This window comes from Pocillopora verrucosa, chromosome 6 (assembly GCF_036669915.1).
Source record: "Pocillopora verrucosa isolate sample1 chromosome 6, ASM3666991v2, whole genome shotgun sequence".
Taxonomy (NCBI): Eukaryota; Metazoa; Cnidaria; class Anthozoa; order Scleractinia; family Pocilloporidae; genus Pocillopora; species Pocillopora verrucosa.
In genome coordinates, this window is record NC_089317.1 from 25,582,375 (window position 1) to 25,603,155 (window position 20,781).

The following is a 20,781-nucleotide window of genomic DNA, read 5'->3' on the forward strand; positions in this document are numbered from 1 at the left end:
CCAACAATGCCAAGAATCTTTCTCAGCGGCATCCTTTATCTCAAGCTCCCGGATGAAATCACTCATACCCAGTCTTTCCCTGTTGTAAATACCCTTATAGCTTCGCTTTGCTGATAAACACGTGAGGAAAACTAAGCGAAACCCCTCTTATCAAACCCAAAGTTAAGAGGAAAATGAAAAAGAAAAGCAAAGGAACAAAAGTTCAAGGAAAGGTAAGACAGATCAAGAAAACAGATACCGACCAGGAGGCTGAATCAATCGCAGCTGTTGATGAAAACTCGGAAGAAGATCAAACGAGGAAGGAAAGCACTCAGATAATTGGAGAAAATGCCACCGAAACCGAGTTTAAGGACGATGACGATCGTCTTATTGCTGTAATAGACAAGAATCCAGTGAAACCTTCAAGCTGCGTGAATGATGATCAAGATGATGATGAAGATGCCCCCGTGGATGTATCTTGGAAAGCTGCCAAGGAGAGTGCGCTTCGCGAACGAACATTGGAGAGAGAGATCGTTCTCGATACTAAGCGAAAAGAAAAACAGATGAGAATTGAGAGAGATGAAAAGCTACGCGAACAAAAGGAAAGAAAGCGAGCAAGAGAATATTCAAGATTACCAATGGAAATTCTGCAGAAGGTTGCCCGGCAACAAGAGTCAGAGGAAACCCTTAAATCACAAACAATTGAGAGTAGAAGTCATGTGACCTTTGACAATTCAAGTGAAGATGAGCAGGATGAGAGAGAAGAACAAAAAGAGGAACAAGGAGCAGTACAGGAAGAAACAGCTGGAATCAAAGTACTTGTCTTGCCAAGGGAGACAAAGAAACCAAAAAAAATCCAGCAATCTGCTAATTTATTTTTACAGGAACGTCTGTACGGTGACAGAGTTCAGCGCATTTCAGCTTCCAGAAGCTCAGATCTGATGAAAAAATCTCGCAACACCTTAGTTCCAGCACGGAATTTTTCAAAGAAATCTTGGTAACACAGTAAATACATCACCATGTATGTTATCGTGAAAAATATATATGTGAAAAATCTGAGCATTTTCATTTTCCTTCGCCAGGGCTCCTTATCCTCATGATAAAATTTTTTGTGGGTGTTTGAGTCATATGAACCATTCAGATTGGCTGAAAAAAATAGTTTGTTATAAACTGCAAGGTGGTTAAGGTAGGAAACTTGCTGTGGTGAATTCAGAGATACTTCTGTTTTAAGTGTTAGCACCTCTGGTACATCTTAGTATGTTTTTTGCTGATGAAGCCCAAAAGTTTCTTCATAGTCCAATTTTGCTAAGTATTTTGTATTTGGTGAAAATAGGGGAAATGGAGAGAAGTTGTTAGGTACATTAAACCTCACCCCCGCTTAGTATATAGAAGCCATTATTGAATGTTTTCTCTGCCACTGTATTTCTATAAAGGAATATTTTTGGATAATCTAGCTCTAAGGGAAACATACAAAGATGATTGTTTGAAATACACAAGTACATGAATGAAATGTGCCAATTTTTATTTGTGTAACCACTGCTATAAAAATTTTATCCCTTAAATTCAAGTTTCATAGTATGCACTGAAGAACTCATTGCCATCAGTAATGTGGAATATATATTTGTTACAACATGGCCATCTCTGAAATGATATAACGATTTTTCCCAAAAGTGATATTGTGCAGTAACATGCAGTGCAGTTTGGCATATGAAGGGTCAAATAGATTTTTCAATGACTGGCTTGCACCGCAACAGAAATTGAATGAGGATGATGACAATAACTATACTTCAGAAGAGGGACAGATTTTTTTTAGGAGCAAGCCAACCTCTTCCATGTTTAGAGCACAAGTAGTACCTTCCAGTCCCTTCTGAGCAAAAAAATCAGCAGAAAAAAATAATGATTTTTACATACCATGTAGAACTCTTGATGGATTCAAGTCTCATAATTTACTTGCGCAACATTTTTGGTAGCTGTTAGCTATCATATTCTGATGTTTGCCAATAACCTTGGTTGCAGATATCAATAATAATATTAATAATAATGTTTTTTCTCATGGTCAAATATGCAGCAGTGACATCAGCTGTGCAAGTTACAAATACTGCAGAGAGGAGTAGAGTATCTTGAAGAAACTAGAAATTAGATTCTACTTACTAAGACTCCTTGGCTGTAATCAACAGACTTGAACTGGAATTTGAACAATAAATTTTGCAGAAATTTAGGTAGTCTATGTAGGGATTTTGTGGAAGAATGGCCAAAAAAAAATAAAGATCGAAAGAGCGGTCTAATTGATTTGGAAAGTATCGTAATTCCTTTGAGTTCTTACCAAAGGTCTTGGCGAAGATCAAACTACTGGGCAGAATTCCTCTTCATCGAAAAAAAGAATGAAGAGGATCTAACATCTCATTAAAAATCATGTAAACAGCGATGAAAACATTGCGATCTGATCCTTAAAATGATTTACTTCTTACATTATTTCAATGAGTACCATGGAACGTTGCACTAGCCGATCGTAAATCTTTGACTTCTCTCGCTGAAGAATTTCCCATTACCGTTTACTCGAAGAGAAATTTACCTGATCAAGACCACAATCACGCATATGCCAAATTTAATTATTGTTTGTGCCTAATGCATGCGATATGGATAAAAACCGCTGTCAATTGGATATCATAAATACAGGCGAAAATTTTGAGGCCGCCATTAAAGGAAGTGGTTACCTCGGGTATTTAGGAAAGAAGTTTAACTTTTGTCAGGTGTTATACCTGACTGAAACGTTTTTACCAATCAGGTGTTTTCATTGAGAATTTAGATTTCGCTTTTGCGGGAGGCTAAATTGCTAAATGTATTTTTTTTTCTTAGAGAAAAAACTTGTGTGCAGTATCGTGGACGAACTGAGCCAGTTTTATTTTTGCCACGTATAACACATTATACTTTTTGTGACACATATTCTAAGACTCAGATCTTTTCGCTGAGAATTTCGATTTGACATTCGCGGGAGGTCACGGTAGATAATTATTTTTAATTTGAGATGAAACTGATGGATGAGCAGAAAACAGTTTCACTCTTTCCCAATACAACACTTAATTTATTGCGTGTCACCTATCCTATCAATCAGGTGTTTTCGTTGAATCTTTTCAGTTTGGCATATGTACGTGAGAAGCGTAAAGATAAATATTTATTTGAGAGGAAACCTGTGTGTCGTACTGTGAACGCTCTCCACAAATAATAGCTTCACGAAAGAACTTCACCTGGGACGAATGCGGGAAGAGCAGGCAAACATGTCGACACAAGTGACGGACGTTTCAAATGTTAGTGAAGTAGAAGTTGAGGCAGAAATACAAATGTTGAGCGTTGGAGAACGACGAGAAACGTTACGTAGTTTCGTCTCTGGTATTGCTTCAAGTCGAGCTGCGGGTACAGACTTCATCATGATGAGAAGCACAGGTAACCTGTTATAGTTTTTTAACAACCGAGGATCTGCTTTGTTTCATTTTTATTGTCACGACTAATTCCACACTTTCATGTCATGTAACTTGAAGAGTATAACATCTCAGTAACACCATCCATAAAAAACTGAGATTTAACATTTTGCCATACCGGGACACTGAGCCACCCAAGAGAATATTAGACTGATCTCAAATAGTTTTAATTTGATAATACAGGTTACTTTCTTAACCTTCCATTGCAGAAGTAGCAATTTCGGAAAACTCAAATTGAACCACTCCTTTCTTAATCGAGATATCAACTAGAGGAAATTAAAAAGAATATTTCATGCTGTGCATTATGTCAAGGATTAAAATTTTAAAAAATAATTTCCGATACTAAAATCGAGGTAGTTGTTAGTAGTATCATTGCTGTATATGTCAAACATTGTCATTTTAGAGAGATAAAAACACCACAATGTATTTTGCTTTTAAATGTCGACATCAAATTATATTTAAAGAGGTCAGTTTCATTTCCATGTTTGGCACGATAAGAGATTTCGTTGTCACTCGAAAGGATAAATGTTTAAACTGAATGTGCCTCCAGTCTTTTAAGATAAATATCAAAAGGGAAATACTTCCTTAGAAAAAAAATACTACCATGTTGTGTGAGTTGTATTTAACATTAAACATCTATGTGTTGTAATTCAATATCGTTCTGGGCAATTTTTTAAATTCAAAAATTTTTTATTGGCGTAAAAAGACTATCGTGATCGTAATATTCGTTTTAGGCGATTATAGGGCACAAGTTCATGTTGATAAATAATACATTAGAATCATCGAATGGTACAACTTCCTTCAATAAACAAATTGAACCTGTTGATCAAGAATTAATGCAAGCTCTTAAACTGTTCTCAATAATAACTCAAAGCGAGGAGAAGACATTAAGGTGTCAGTGTGTTTTGCGGCCTGAAAAAAATTAAGGAAGTGTATTTAAATTAAAAGAAGATAACTTAACATTTATGCGAGAAAGCAGATCAAAAAACACTATAAGTCATATTTGTTTTGCTCGATTCTTATATGTTTTTTTTTATTAATTAAACCCTTAGTATACAGGGCGACGTTGGTCAGTTTTAGGAAGTTAGGTTATCAAGAGATGGGCTACAAACCAGTGCGACATACAATTAATATTACTTTATTCAAAATTGGTATTGACCATGGAAATAGACTTGTATTTTGTTTCGGGTCTTTTTGTCAGTTGCAGATAATCTTGAATCACCATTTATGTCAATCCACAAAACTGTCGTCTTTTTTATTCTGAGTGTGTCTTCATTGGGAAAGACCGCTGGGCAACTTCCTTGTCGTACGACCAGGTCAGTACCAGACTATGCCCTAAAAGGTCACGTGATTTCATCACCAGAAGGAAAGCGGCTCGAGAGCTGTGTAGCTGTTTGTGACAGCATTAACAATTGTTTCAGTATTAACTATTACATCTCATCGAAGAAATGTGAGTTGAACAATAAAACGGCAAAGTGGTACGCCAACGATCTGAGAGTAACACCTGGAGCAGTCTACCTAGATATCTTGTCACGTGACTATACTCCGTGTGTCGATCGAAATCCGCCATGTTCTGCAGGAAAATGTGTGCCCATCCCTGGATCCTTAGCGACACGGTGTTTATGTGACGGAAATGCCGCTGCCTGCCATAATCAACGTAAGTCTTCGCCTAAAATGGAAGAAAATTGAGACGCAACCTTACATTAAACCCGATATTTAATGTGGATGATGTTGTTTATGAGTAAAATCTTAGAATTATTTGAAATTTTTGGTGTAAAATTTGGTCTTGAAAGAAAGTACTGGAACTCGTTTTATGTGATTGACATAACTCCTCAGAAATCTTCTCTAGAGATGGAAAGGAAATTATATCCCCTCCTTGCAATCTCAATCATCTTTTTTTAATGTTTTCGAGCAGCCTGTATTTCCAAGCCATTAGGAATGGAAGATGGTTCAATAGCGGACAATCAACTCACAGCATCATCAACACACCCCACAGTTCAGCTGGGCTGGGGTCGACTGCACGACAGGCGAGGAAGCTGGTCTGCAAACACAGATTCTGGTACCCAGTGGTTCCAAGTGAGCTTTTTACCAAACGTGAAACGCATAACAGACATCGCAACTCAAGGAAATGGAAAGAGCTGGTGGTGGGTTAAAACATATTACGTCATGTACGGGAAGGGGGGAGAGCCCCTTAAAAATTATGAGGAAAATAATCAACGCGTGGTGAGTAATGTTTTGAATTATTAACAACAAGCTATATTCCAGGTCGCCTCGTGTCACCGCATTACCGAACCCGTTATTTTCACGCACTTAATTTCAGGTTTTTCAAGGAAATACTGACAAGGATGGTGTAGTGAAGAAAAAGATAAACAATCCCTTCGAGGCGGATTCTGTCCGGCTAACATCTCTGGACTATTCTGGAAAGGTTGCTCTGCGAATTGAACTGTATGGTTGTGATGTAATTTAGAATTACGTTTAACTCAAACAACTGAGCGAATGCAATGAAGAAAAATGTCTAAATAAATTTTAAGTGGCAACGCACGATCCAAAAGACTTGTATATCGACCATGGTGTCAAAGACATATAACAATTCATTGTTTCAGAGCTAATATATCCAACAGTTCCAGAACTTTAGTGTTTTTGCGATTCCCAGATGGCTTCCACATCTTTAGAGGAGTGTTTTGTAAGTCTGGTCAGTGCAGTGGTAATCACCTTTTAAGATTGGACATATAATAATAGACATGTTTATACTAAACTTAAATGCGTAGTATTCGAAGGAACACTTAGGAAAGTTTTAAGCATGTGCAAAGTAAAATTAGATTAAACTTGAAATTATATTCCTTTGGGACACCGCATCTCGTCAAATTGTCTTCAACTTCAACGCACTATTTAAGGTAAGGGGCTTTAAACTTCTAAAAAGGAATTATTTCTTCCTAAATAAGCTATGTCTAATAGCTCTAACTGAAAAAAGTTCGTCTTGGACAAAACTTTCCATTTTCCTTTACAACCAGTTATGTCTTCATTGCACTCTTCTCACCAAAAGTCTTCCTTTGCACGAGATTGTTTTCCTAAAACTTAGATCTTCGTGGCGGCAGTTGTATCATCTTTACGATTTCTATTATCAGTTTGGCAGATGCCTTGTTCCTGTTCCATAAAATTTTAATAGCAGTCAATTCAGAAACAGCCAGATTTGTATCTGGGCGGGCCCATTTCAATACACCAGGTCTAACTGTTTTCTTTGGCCTTAACCCTTGAAACCGGCAAATTGACGGATGTGCATGAAAATTGTGAGAGCTCGCAAATAAGTTTTAGGTTATCGATATAGTTCATTCTAGCCTTGCAGCGTTTTACAGTGGTTGGATAAATTTTAAAAAAAAGACTGAACATACGCACAAAAAAACATTGACTAACAGTGTTACTGACACGAAAATGAGAGGGTGGCTAATGATGTATCGCAAGAGATTTTATTTCGCGATTTTTTTCACTGAAGCCGGAACTGTGTTACTTCACAAGTGAAGCTGCTTGAGATAAGATGAATGTCACGCACTCTTAAGTCATGTTATATAGGCGCACGCGGCTAAGTGTAACTGTAATGGAAAAAAGCTGGTTGTAATAATACTTCTTTCAAAGAAAGTGAAACGGTAACATAAAATGAGCTATTTATTTGGAGAGAAATCTTTCACTCTCCATGGACTGGGTTAGTAAGGACATGAATATTTTACACGTTATCCTGATAATGCGAAGCCAGAAAGATTGTAGTGTCCATATGGTGTGAGTATGTCGTTGCAGGGAAGCAGGATCTAAAGTGCGCAGTCGCAGTCATAACGACGTGTATCTATTTACTACACTTAAATCAATTGACGCACCAGTTACAAAATATTGCGATTTAATTATGCCTTTCAAAGAAAGCGCAGATATCGTTGTAAGAGTGTTTAGCAAGCCTCATAAATGTCCCGGCCAAATCATCACCTAAGTCATATTATTATTATTGTTTTTAAATATGATTGTGATCCACATTTAACTGGACCCAAAGCTTTTAAAGAATGGCGATCGAAACTTCTTTATCAATGCTTTTTGCAGTGTTTCTCCAAACATAAGACTACATGTTAAATTTTTCACCATTTTCGAAAACAAAGTATAAGTAATTTATGGACGAAAATATTTTTGAATCTGACGCTACTTCTTCGGTGTTAAGAGACAGCGAAACAAATTTTCTTCATGATAATGAATCTATAGTCAAGAAATAATTAAGAAAATTCACTGTAACCGGTTTGCTCTGAGGAGGTACGAATCGTCAGTCCGTAGGACTCCAGACTTTTAGTGAAATCATTCTACTTTCGAGGCAAACAATAAAAACAAGTATACTCGGGAAAAATTTTAACTGTATGAATGAAACGTTCGCTGGAATATAAGGGAAATTTTTTTGGAAGTAAGCTAGTAAAGCATTCACTTCTAATCAGTCCTTCAAACATTTTCTTGTTTCAGTTCAACATAATAATAATTTTGACCCTCATCTAGAAATGTGTCAAAAAAAACTAATTTCAATCGTAAACAACTCTTGTTTAATTATTTTGCACCAAAGTCGATCATCACAACTGTAGGCAACAGTTTATTTTCAAACTATTAATAGATCTTGAATTATAGTTTGAGATTCTATCCACAAATGACTTAATCTTGCTCGTTGGATGCAGACTTTTAATTTTGCCACATTTTTTTCTTTTTTTGCCGGAAGCAATTTAAATATGGAGACCGAGGGATAGCTATGTTTAATTTAAGTTTCATTTTATTAATTTGATTGTTTCGATATTTTTTCCGCGAACTTCTCGTCAATTTGCAAAACAGCATGCAGAGGTACCGGGAATTTAATATTTTGAACTTTTCACCATAAATGTCAGTTTGAATTGTTATTTTCTTATACAATACGAAACTCTCCCGTTACCTCAATCAAAACCCGTCAATCTTTCATAGTTTGAAGAAGTAACATTTAATAAAACCGCTCCACTTCTGTACACAAACGTATTGACAAGATACGAATTACGAACACTCACGCGGATAAATTTCTCTTGTCGTTGATAAGTAACAAGACTTCAACTCGCACAGCATCAAAACCACAAATGTCCTAAACATTATAAAATGAAGTTCACGAAAGGCTGAATATTGTCAGCTGAATCTTCACATTGCCGAGAAAAAAACATGCATACCAAGTCTTCGAAAACGGTGAGAGAGAACAAATATTGATTATTTTTCTGTTACATGACTCTGTTACTAACCCAGAAAAAAGAGGCGATACATTGTTTGTAGCAAATTCTCGAATTTTTTTTATTTGAAGTCGCCAGCTGAAACGGATAATTGCACGGTTTCGATTGCAATTACTGACATGCAATGTTCACAGTACCAAGGTTGAATTCATCAAAAGTGTTACAATCAAAAAAATTCAAATTAGTTTTTCGGAAAAGCTTCTCATGCCTGGAAATATCGTTAATGACATAGGTTCGACATGTGTGCTGAATGGCTTTCATCTGTGGAACTCATGGAGCACAATTTATTCTTTTATGGATGTTATTGTTTGTACCTATGACACATTTCGTCCAAAATTTATTAAAATAATAACGAACGGAATAATTGAAAACAGTCCGGGCTTCAAAAAATCGTGTACCACTGGCAAATCTTTGTATGTTGTTCTCATGAGTACCGCAGAGTTGGATACAAACATTTATGAAGACTAAAAATTTTCAACTTAAAACAGATTAAGATAGCAAAAACTGGTTCTCGAGGTATGATTTCAGTTTTTTTCATTTCTTTGCGCGCATTATCTACTTTGAAGAGCTTTTTATTCCAAAGGTCAACCTGTATGTCACCAGAATGGAAACTTCTATGCTAACTGATCGAAATATGTCCAAGGCATACCTGGATTTCCTTCAAAATTCTCTGGAAGCATCAGCACGTAAAAAAGACTGCTACAGACTGTTACTATGTTCGATGAAAGTCAAAAATTTTTAACTAATTCCTGTCTTCAAATGTCGTCCATAGCTCGCTGCATTAAGGGTAGCTCTTCAAAGCGGTGTCAATGCAATGCTTGCGTCTCCTTCCCGGGTTTTCTGAACATAAACTTTTAGGATCTTGTGAGTGACTTGCTAACAGCTGTGCTCAGTCTGCTAGAATATGAGTACCTACGCTTAGCCACTTAACAACTTTTATCCAATGTATCAATAATGCTCCTATTCATGTACGGGAATATTTTGCATCTATTCAAAAGCCATTACCTTTGAACAAAAGAATCGTCTAAACACGTTGGTAAAATTTTCCAATCTCCACGACCCGATATGTACATATTTGATCGACCAGTAAATAAAGTGTTAGATTTTTATCTAAAACTCCATTGATCTTCACTAAAAGCACTAAATTTATACATCGTATAAATATACAAAAAATATCGGTGATGATGATAATAATCAATGAATGATGTCATTTATCAATTAATGTCTCAAATAATTATATTCCCTTTAACCGATATAATTTATTACAGAAGATGTCAGCGTTAGTCACTCTCCTTGTCCTTCTTACCATCCATTCCGCTGAGACATGTGACACTTTCAAACCAATCAAAAACTACGTGCTGACTGGTCACGTGATTAAAACCATCCGAGACGCCAACTTCGAGAAATGTACATATCGCTGTGAGCTTGAAACCAAATGTTTCAGTATTAATCTTTACACAAAGACCAGCAAATGTGAATTGAACTATGGCAGTAAGGAAATGTTTCCAAGTGATTTCAAGGAGGAACTGGATGCTCTTTATATTCATAACATCAGAAAGGACACCGGTGATCCGTGTAATGCGCTGTACTGCTTGCACGGCGGCTCTTGCCATCCGTTTCCACAGCCAAACTGCATGTGCCCCGTGGGATTCGTGGGATCGATCTGCCAAAACATTAGTAAGGACTGAATTATTCATTGATTTATAATTTTTAATAACACTTCTATATTAAATTTTAAGCATCGGCAAAACTTGTCAGCTCGCTAATACATTTTCCTGTAGCTTTATCCCTAGAGGCCATTGGAATCCAAGACAATAATATTATCTTTGACGGTGAACTTACGTCCAGTACAGCCGCTGTTGGCCATGAAGCATGGCGGGGCAGGCTACATGGTAAGGGCAGCTGGAAACCAGTTTTAAGTGACTCGGACCCACGCTTCGAAATCGGCACTTTCGATCCAGCTATGAAGATAAGTTACATTGCAACTCAAGGATCTCCTGATCAAGACTGCTGGCCGACTTCTTTCACGTTGCGATACGAAACCGCTGGCCAATCAAAAGAATACCCCCAGGTAAGTAAGACAATTTCGAATTGGGAATTTATCGCATGCAGTTATCCAAAAAAGAAAAATTGTATTAATTTCTTTTTCAATTGTATAGCAAATCAAAGGTCTACCTCGATATAAGCGGTTACAGTGATCGCTAGTGCTATTACGGTAAGCGTCCACCAAATTAAGCAATTTTGACGAAAACATCCCAAGTCGCCAATTTAAATAGAAACTTAACCTAGGTTTGAGCGAGTCTGCAAAAAACCTGCCTTCCGTACTCAAAAGTTGGTTAGATTGTATCATTTTCACAAAACCGAGAAACGCATGCGCAGTGTTATTAAGAGAGAGCGTGAAAACCTGATATTTCTTGAGTTTCAGAAGCAAATTTAAGTCGCACAGACAAAAGTTTTGGGGTTCCAAATCGATCTCATATTTATTTTCATTGAAAACCTTTCTACTTTCAGATCTTGGCAGGCAACATTGACAGAAATACAGTGATATATAACCCCTTGAAACCGGCTCTTGGCAACGTGTCGAAATTAGTTATCAGACCAGTTTCCACGAATGGCTGCATAGGTCTTAGATTAGAGCTTTATAAATGATGCTGTGTTGGAGACGTATGATAAAAGAAACAAAGCCATCTAAACAGGGATTGAAAAACGGAGATGTCTGTCATCTGGAAATGGACGAGCTCAAAACCAAATCTAAAACTTTCTTTCTTTCCTCATTAGGTGATGAAATGCTTGTAAGAGCTCAAGATTTGCGCTTAAATTTTATCTGTCCTTACGGCAAATACATGACACAAAGTTTATAGAAACCTCATCCAAACTATTAACCAGATATTTGTCGTAATTTAAGCTTCGATGAAACATTATATTTAATGGTACTTGATAAAACTGTTTCTGTCGAGCTGCTTTTCTAAAAGTGGTGACTTCACTGAGTTTACTCTGTATCACTTCGAGTAATCGGTAATTTATCTATATAACTTATTAAAGCTGTCAAGAAATTCAAATCACAATGGTATTATTCCATCTCTAGTGCGAATGAAGCTGTTCGCTTATCTATCAAGTGCTGAAATAAACCAAATTTCTTCCACATCGCAGCCCTTTTCACTAATTAACGTACCTCTAGAAGAAACTATTCAGATTTTAGTAAAGAAAGCATTCAATGGGAACTGGTTTAACAACATACACAACCTTAACATCTGCGAGGGCGACCCTAATCAAGCTGCTTACAATTGCAACTAAAGACCAACTCTTCCAGTTTAACGGTGATTTGTACAAACAAATAGACGGCGTTGCCATGGGCTCATCACTAAGACCACTAACGGTTAACACCTTTATGTGCTCCATTGAGGAGAAACTTGGACGTGAAAACAAGCTTCCCGATTTCTACAAAAGATACGTCGAAGACACCTTCGCTTTGGTACCCGACCTTGCCGCTGCTACTGATTTCCTTTCAGTTCTGAATGATGCTCACCCAGCAATTCAATTTACAATGGAAACAGCAGTCAACAGCAGCTTACCTTTCGAAGGCATGGTAATCAACAAGATCGATTACCGTCTCAACACCTGTGTCTACGGAAAAAAAGACCAACAAAGGGTTTCTACTCCATTATCAGAGCCATATTGACAATAGATATAAACGATCGCTAAGAAGAACTATACTTGATCGCGCCAACCGCTTGCCATCCTCACCGCATCCGTTTTCTGAAAATAATGTCAGGATCTGAAAACAATGTTTCTGAAACTGAAATATCCTAAGAAACGTATTGATTCTATTTTCAAGAGATTCCACGCTTCCCAAGACAAGACCCAAAAACCGAATTGAGCTCGTCGACAGCCCCGAACGAATCATCTTGCCTTTCAAAGTTGGTTGTCTGGCTGACTGGCTGACTGGCTGACTGGCTGGCTGACTGACTGACTGACTGACTGGCTGACTGGCTGACTGGCTGACTGGCTGACTGGCTGACTGGCTGACTGACTGACTGACTGACTGACTGGCTGTCTGACTGGCTGTCTGACCGACTGACTGGCTGGCTGACTGACTGACTGACTGACTGGCTGACTGGCTGACTGACTGACTGACTGACTGGCTGACTGACTGACTGACTGACCGACTGACTGGCTGTCTGACCGACTGACTGGCTGACTGATCATTTTTAACCCTTTTTCACCAGAACTTGAAGTTTTAGTTAGAAGTATTTGCATTATATGTAAGCACACTATTCAATTTTCCTGTGGCTTGGGCGTTAGAGGCCATAGGAATTCAAAATAATATTAATATTATTATTTAATATTAATATTATCTTTGACGATGAAGCATGGCAGGGTAGGGTGCATGGTCAAGGGAGCTGGACCCCACTGACTCGAATCCTTTTCACATGGTTATCTTTGATTTAGCTGTTAATATAAGTTACATTGAAACTCAAGGATCTCCTGATCAAGACTGCTGGCCAACTTCCTTCGCGTTGTACTATCTGTAACCGCTTAGGAGCCAAAATTTTACCCCCAAATAAGTGAGACAATTAAGACCTAGGAAATTATAGCAGTTATCCAGATAGGTAAAAAATTTCCATTTTAGTCGAAAATAACCTCAAACATCGATTTGCCTTGATCTTAAAGTGGTCACAGCGGGCGCTGTAGCTATTACGGTCAGCGTCCATGAAATTCAGCAATTCTGGCGCAAACATCCAAGTGGCCAGTTGAAACAAGTATAGAATAAAGCTGAAGTTGAATGAAAGTGCATTACTGGTGAACCTGCCCTTCGTGCTCAGTGGTTGGTCAAGTTGTAGAATTAACTACCTTTATGATAATCGAGAGACATTGGTAAACTTGCAGTAATAAGCTGGGATTTTTAAGGTTTCAGAAGCAACCTTAAAAGTCAAAGACAAAAGTTTCAGAGTTTCTTTTTGATTACAAATTTATTTTCATGAAATATTTCTCTACTTTCAGATACTCGGAGGCAACATTGACAGAAATACAGTAATCAATAAAAGAAAAAACCGGCTAAAACCGGCTCTCACCAACGTGAAGATGTTAGTTATCGCACCCTTGGTCTTAGATTAGAGTTTTACAAATGATACTGTCTAAATCTAAAATCTAAAGAATCTAAAAGTTGAACAAAGTAGCTGTGTCTATAACTCTTAACAGACAAAGTGTCGCGTCACTAGTAAGCCACTCATTAGAGAGCGCTGAAAACTTATTTATCTGTTTAATTGTTATCAAAAATTTTAACAATGATGTAGATTTCATGAACAAGTCATGAAGCTTCAGGGCTGAACTCTTTGTTGTAGTTAAGGCCTCATGATAAAGGCTTTTAAAATTATTTGCTCTGTAAAATTATTGGTTTCGCAATAAAAATTCTCAGTCACTCACTTCATCTATGAATCTGTAGAAATTCAAGTATTTATTATAGCTGTCAATTAGATAGCAAAAAAAAAGTTTGGAATTTATCGATGCCTTCCACTTCGACTCGCTGGACATGGATTACGAAGGCTTTGGGACCGCGGAAGAGCCAATCCTGACGGCACAAACAAAAGATTTAAATTTGAAAATAATCTGGTGTGATTTAATCTTATCTCATTGCCTCAGACTTTCTATTCTTCTTCTATCAAGATAAATCAACTTCATGTCTTTACTTATGATTCAATTCTATTACGTCTGCAGGTCTGAGATCACTTCGATGGCTAAGTGTCAAACAAAGACTTATGGTCAATGATGCAGTTATGATGCAAAAATGTCTTCAAGGACTGTCACTTAGCTACTTGTTGGACAAATTTTCAACTCGAGTTACTGTTCACAACAGGCAGACAAGATATAGAAACAGCCTCAATGTTCCACAATGTAGAATCACTGCTGGCCAACGCGCCTTTTATTACCGTGGCGTGAAAATATGGAATAACTTAAGCAAAGACCTGAATACTAAAGCTTTTAAGAGACATTTAATCAAAGAACTTACATGTGACATGAACTAGGTTAGATGATAATCATTGTATACAGTTACCATTTAGTTATCCTTGTAAATAGTTTTTACATATTTTTTTATCAATTAGAGATGTAATTAATTTATTCATTTAGTTATTTTTGTAGATAGTTTTTACATAGTTTCTTATCAATTAGTGATGTTATTAATCCATTCATTTATCTATTTAATTTTCTTTTTAATATTGATGCTGAAAAGCTCTTTTTAGGGATGCTCAATAAAGTGTATGTATGTATGTAAGTTTATTTAACATTCGGAACTTTCCATAGGAATAAGCCTTGTCTGCTGACGCATTTCGCCATTCCAATTTTACATTTTAATTATTTGTTCCAGTGTCTTCTAAGATTAGAGGGACGCACAATGACCAAACAGAAATCCGCGGGATATTTTAGTTTTTTTTCACATATTTCATAAGTTACACACGGGGAGCGCTAAATTCCATCTGTTTAAAAACATGATACTCAGTTTATCATTTCCATTCTGATATTTCGGTGGTTATGGAGTTCTACGTTCTAAACAATCTTGGCTGTAGGATAGCGACAATAATCTGAAAAATAGAGCTAATCTCTACTGAGTGTCCTAAAACCAAAACTAAAGCATTAACGGTGTTCCATCTGAGAAAAGACAAATATCAGATGGGGCCTATAGGTGAAGATAAGTAACAAACAGCCTGTGACGTGGGAAATCGCAAGAGCTGAATCATTCGTAATTGGTTTTAATTTAAATTTTCTTTTTTAACTGGTTAACCACGTCAGAGCGACACAACACATCTCTAATGACACTCAGTTTAATCAAAACTGCAGCCTCTCCAAGCGCCGGTAGAGTGGCAAATAACCTGCTATTACTAACTTTCAATGCACTCGGCTAAACTGGCCTTTAATGTGAACCTTCTTTTTCGAAATGTTCATGATCAGTATCCGTACACCTCCAGCCTCAATGCAATATACCCGCGCCAAGTTCGTGGATGAATTCGGATCCACTTGACATTTTGGAGAGCTGGTGAGAACTTGTGCATAACAACTGAAGTGTTGTTCTTGTTAGCTTGGTATACCTGTGAACATACAATACATTGACAGTATCACTATTTAAACGAAATTAAAACTTAATTGCAGCGCGACGAATTATTGCCTGAGCTCTGCAAATTAAAGAAGGCCTGAAACATGGAACTCTTAAGATAAATTTGATCAGTCGACTTTGTCATAAGTATAAAGCTTTGATATCGGATACCTTATCCTAGGAATCTTTTGCGACACGTTGATTTCGCGAATCTGACGTTTCTAAGAAAATCGTGAAAATTAAGTGAATCACACATACGCATAGAGAGGGGTTCGAGAAAGGAGAAGGGACTGGAACTTTATTATCATCATCGTGTTTCAATGTCACCGACAAAAAAATCTTTTCAGGCCTACCCTAACGCATGGGATCGATGTTTGTCGATTTTACCTTCTTAGGGTCCTTTAGAGAAGCATCAGCCAAGTACTGGTAGGTGAAGCTTTCAATCCAAAAGTTATCGTTCGGGCTACCTTGTGTTGCTATGGCAATTACGGTTTTTTCGCTCGCGAACGTTACTGCAATGTATTCACCAGGTGTGTTTTGTGTAGGTCTCCAGCAAGATTTTCCATTTAAACGTCCTTTCCATGCTTCATAACCGCTCAAGGACGAAGAGTCCTCTATATTCTTATTAGGTATGTCTCCGTTTTCCATTCCTAGCGCCTGTAGGTCTGTTGAAAAAGAAGACACTTGTTTTCGTCAACGTGGATTTCTAATCATCACACGTCATGAAAAGTAAGGAACTATGCTAATCAAACGATTTTTGAAGAAAACACCGAGGAATATGGAACAAAATTTTGGGCTTGAGTCCTGGCAAGTGTCATTGCCGAGCATCGTCTTTATAGTTCGTCATAGAGATAAAGCAAGCTTTGGGAAGAAGATATAGGTATCTAATTTTTTTCTAAGAAAATAACGTGTCTCATCGGTCAAAACATAGCAGGAGACTTTTTTCTAAGTCAGCTGTGACGCGTAAGAGAAAATAAAGCAGACGCATAAAAACGTACGCAAATAACGCGTTGTGTCGGTCTATTGCTGACCAATCACGATCGAGAATTTTGTACAATCTTCCTGGTTTTTATGCTATTTCATTCTCTACTATTGGTGCTAGCTTTCCAATTTCTTACTTTGACAGCGACGCCCAGTGTAACCATCAAGACAATTGCAATTCAAGGTCGGACCCATGACACATGTGCCTCCATTTTCACAGGGCATACTTTCACAAGTATCACGATCATGGTAATACTGGCTGATCACCATGTCCAAATAAACTGCTCCCTTCTGTTTCATAACATCTTTTGGGAAAGAATCCTTGGTTGCTCTGTTGAGTTGACAGGTTCCTTGCGATGACATGAAGTTGATACTGAAACACTTCGGCTCAATTTCGCAAGAAAATGTGCAGCTCTCAAAAGTCTTGTGGTTTAGAGTCCGTATCACGTGACCAGTGAGAACGTGATTGGTATCTGGGAAACTGGAGCGGCAGACGTTAGAGCCAGCGGTGATCTTTGAAAACAGGAGGGTATGGAGTAAAACGAACTCCAAATATGGAGACATCTCTTACGTGACCTGTAAAATAAATAAGGTATAAATTCATTTGCGTTTCCAATATCGGACCGAGGCTAGGGTGTGGTAAATTTGGTTAATTTAAGCAGTAACAAAGAGTACCTCATGATTACCATGGTTTGATGCAGATAGAAGCACCTATCTTGAAAAACCAAGCCGACTCGCATACTATATGTCATTTTTAGCCTTAGCCCCATGAAGGATCTCTTGTATACTCCATTTAAGCAGACTGATTACATAACTTCCTTTTAAAAGGGGCCTTCGCTGTATAAGGTTTCATTAACTTGCAGCATACCAATTGCAAAATTTGCGGGGGAGATTTTTCAGCCCCCTAGAATATATTTCATCTTTTTATATTTTTCCTTGAATAAATGACAACGTTTTTATAGACGAGATTTGTTGCAAATGTTATTACTTAAATAAAACTGCTTAAGATATGAAAAAAGCTTCCATCCAATCAATGATACCCCCTCGCGCCGACAGGTAACTTAAATTACTCTAAAATGAAACCGTGAACAAACTTTTACAGCGCTATTTTTCTAACTGAAATAAATCTGATTTGACTGGCTTCTCAGTGACAGTAGGGAACCGGGAAAGTATTTGATCAATCTGGTAAAATGGTGCGCCTCGCACTAAATTACAATTTTCCTAACAGACCTAACATAGTGTCTTTTTCGATTTTTTTGTACTATGACGGGTTTATCAAAGGTAAGACTCATTTAAACTAATCAACCATCCTGATCATTTCTATTTAACATAAAACGAAAACAGAATCGAGGTTTTACTCGATCAGTCGTTCACCACAAATATCTTCAGCTAATTAGAAATTGTGACGATAGGTTTTCGCGCCCAAACTGGAAGACTGAATCTTCGCGGACGGAACAATAACAACTGGGGGAAATAACTCGGTAGAGACCACTTGGCAGCGAGAACGGAAACTCGTCACGATTTCCTGGTACACGGAGATCTACTTCGAGCGAGCTTATACGGACGTCAAGGATAAGACAATCTTTGGTTCCACAGTATTTTTATTCTAGGTCAGGCCAACAAGCGACATGACCTCTAGCATACTCTAGTTTGTAATCATCGAAGCTGTACAAGGTACTTGCTTAAGAAGTAACTGGTGTGAAGTGCTATTGTTACACAAATCGCAATATTTGAATAAGGACACAAAGGAGCGGAAAAGATCTCTTTGAAGTTAAACGAAAACTACTTAAATATTCCATCTGTTTCTACGACGGAAAGAATCTCAAAATTAAAAAGACGGATGCAATAAACTCTAGGCCATTAAAGTAGGAAACCTAGGTGCGATTTTACAGCTCTGATATAGAAAACAATACCTATCTTAATTGTAGTAGCGCAGCTCAGTAAATTAAAACGGAAAAGCAATTAAAAGTTTCTGCTTATCTATGCAAGATTGGTTTGGAAACCATCGCACGAAAAGAAATTAAAGTTACGAGTATAAACTCAGCTGCTATCTACTATGAAAACCAATGTTTCCAGAAAGACCATTAAGACTTATATTTACCTAAAAAACCATGTAATAAATGACAAAAGTGCCGACAAGCAGGTACATATGATGAAAGCGAGTAACAACAAAAATCTATTCAAGTATTGATGTAGAAGTATTTGTACAAATTAGGTTTATATTATTATATAACCACAACATAAATTAAATCTAGCCGACTGTGAATGTAATGTAACGCAGTATTTCGTAATTAGTGTTAGTGAGTAGCGTAAGCGTTAGTGTAATTAACTTTGTATTTGTTTGTATTATTCTAGTATTTGTGCTTTAAGTGAAAATAAAAAAAATGTTAAAAAAAAAAAAAAATCTATTCAAAAGCTACTGTGGTTTTTATGCATTTTTTGATTTATTAAAATGAAAGGACTTGAAATGGTTAAATGTGAAAGTTTACGAATAAATATGTTCCGAATAACACACACGGGAAAATCAATGAATTTTCCCGTAACAAAATGTGCCTCATTCAGGCTTGACACCCAAAGGTTTGAAGTACAAATATGCCGGGATCGTTTTCATTCTTGATATGGAAGTTGGAGTCAAAATAATCCTTTCTTTAAGTGCTAGCGGCCAATTCGTTATTCTTGTCATTAACTCCAATCCCCGATAAAATAAAAAAACATGTTCAAAAAGCGGGTTTATACGAAAAAGAAAATGACAATTTAAAACCTAAAACATAAAAAAGAGAAACACTGGACACGTTACCTGTTCCGGTCCTTTCAAGTTCTTTGCGACATCAAAATCCTTGCCACTATTTTTTTCTGCTTTTTTTTAATAAAAAAAATATCCTGAATTTTTCATAATTTGCTAAATTTGACAGAATGAACTCATACTTCAATGCAGAGATTGACTTTTTCAATAGCTGCTAACGTGAAAAGAAAACAAGCTGAATAACTCTCGTTATTAAGTTTTCACCGCGCTTGCGTTGGCAAATGTTACAATTTACTCATGGCACACTTTATTTAGCTACCGACAATATCGAGTCGTTCTTCGTAATTCAAATCAGACTGTTCATGCCTGTGTCCATTTGAAAGGTTGATTTTCCGATCGACAAGAAAGGTGATCAAGAATCGATCGGTTTGTTTACCTCATAAACGTAACCGCTGACCAGCTGCCGAGTGAAAACAGTACGGTTCAGTGGCGAGGGGCGGGGTGAGGGGTGGGTGCGGGCAGATTATCAGAAGATTTTTGGGAACATTCGAACATATGCATTAAAGTATCATGATAAACATTAGGATTCTCAGTCTTAATGCGAAGGCATGCTTCGTGTTGCAGACAACTTTTATTTTACTTAGTATTCTTTTTTATTTCAAATACATTTCGTTCCAAATAGGACTAGCATCAGTTCATAGATTTAAAAACCAATCTTTACCACGTAAATAAATGTGTTTAGATAATCGAGATAACCATTGAACCTCTTGTATCGCACCGGAAATAACGTGTCTTGTCTTTGCCCAACTCTGAGAGCGTGGAGCGGCAAAGACGCGAGATACGAGTCTCGCGTGGAGCGGCTTCTCCATGCTCACAGGATACGCGTGACCTCACTATCTTTAAGAAAAATAAGAGACTGCTCGAAGTCTGTATTCCGTTCAACCATTTCATAAGAGTGACGCGAGTCTTTCAATTGAGTGAGAAAGTCACAAACCCATTCTTTACCTCACGAGCGTAACCACTGACCACTCATGAATTACAATAGGTTTCTCCTTTGACGCGGAAATTGAAATCGTATCGAATATACAAAGTTATAGAGAGTTCCTTTAGATCTCCCGAACTTGTATAGCGTTGGAAACGATTACAAGTACAGGAAGAAGTCGTTCATTAGCGAGACGTTCATTATGTCTCAGGACTCCTTTTTGAATAGCAAAGATGGAAAAAACTTTGGTTCATCGTGTGGCTTAAGTGGTTTGG

General features: G+C 37.3%; 4 protein-coding genes and 1 pseudogene across 4 annotated transcripts; 4 read left to right on the forward strand and 1 right to left on the reverse strand.

Annotated features, from left to right (window-relative positions):
* The first annotated feature begins 105 nt into the window (after positions 1–105).
* On the forward strand, positions 106–2,268 carry LOC131784042 (U3 small nucleolar RNA-associated protein NOL7-like). Its single transcript, XM_066168578.1, has one exon. It carries the CDS (start codon positions 174–176, stop codon positions 978–980), a length of 807 nt encoding a protein of 268 aa, XP_066024675.1. The 5' UTR covers positions 106–173; the 3' UTR covers positions 981–2,268.
* A 966-nt stretch (positions 2,269–3,234) lies between these two features.
* On the forward strand, positions 3,235–6,215 carry LOC131791426 (EGF-like repeat and discoidin I-like domain-containing protein 3). The gene is made up of 4 exons (XM_059108807.2): positions 3,235–3,420; positions 4,657–5,112; positions 5,371–5,678; positions 5,776–6,215. Exons 1-4 carry the CDS (start codon positions 3,255–3,257, stop codon positions 5,920–5,922), a joined length of 1,077 nt encoding a protein of 358 aa, XP_058964790.2. The 5' UTR covers positions 3,235–3,254; the 3' UTR covers positions 5,923–6,215.
* Positions 6,216–9,947: 3,732 nt separating this feature from the next.
* Positions 9,948–11,593, forward strand: LOC131792141 (uncharacterized). Its single transcript, XM_059109552.2, has 3 exons — positions 9,948–10,390; positions 10,495–10,784; positions 11,225–11,593. Exons 1-3 carry the CDS (start codon positions 9,985–9,987, stop codon positions 11,360–11,362), a joined length of 834 nt encoding a protein of 277 aa, XP_058965535.2. The 5' UTR covers positions 9,948–9,984; the 3' UTR covers positions 11,363–11,593.
* Positions 11,594–11,927: 334 nt separating this feature from the next.
* LOC131773138 (uncharacterized) lies at positions 11,928–12,590 on the forward strand (annotated as a pseudogene).
* A 2,331-nt stretch (positions 12,591–14,921) lies between these two features.
* On the reverse strand, positions 14,922–19,631 carry LOC131791329 (lactadherin-like). Its single transcript, XM_066168820.1, has 4 exons — positions 19,579–19,631; positions 16,919–17,357; positions 16,188–16,465; positions 14,922–15,795 (listed from the first exon to the last, which is right to left on the reverse strand). The coding sequence occupies exons 2-4, from the start codon at positions 17,343–17,345 to the stop codon at positions 15,655–15,657; spliced, it is 846 nt and encodes a 281-aa protein (XP_066024917.1). The 5' UTR covers positions 17,346–17,357; positions 19,579–19,631; the 3' UTR covers positions 14,922–15,654.
* Positions 19,632–20,781: the final 1,150 nt, after the last annotated feature.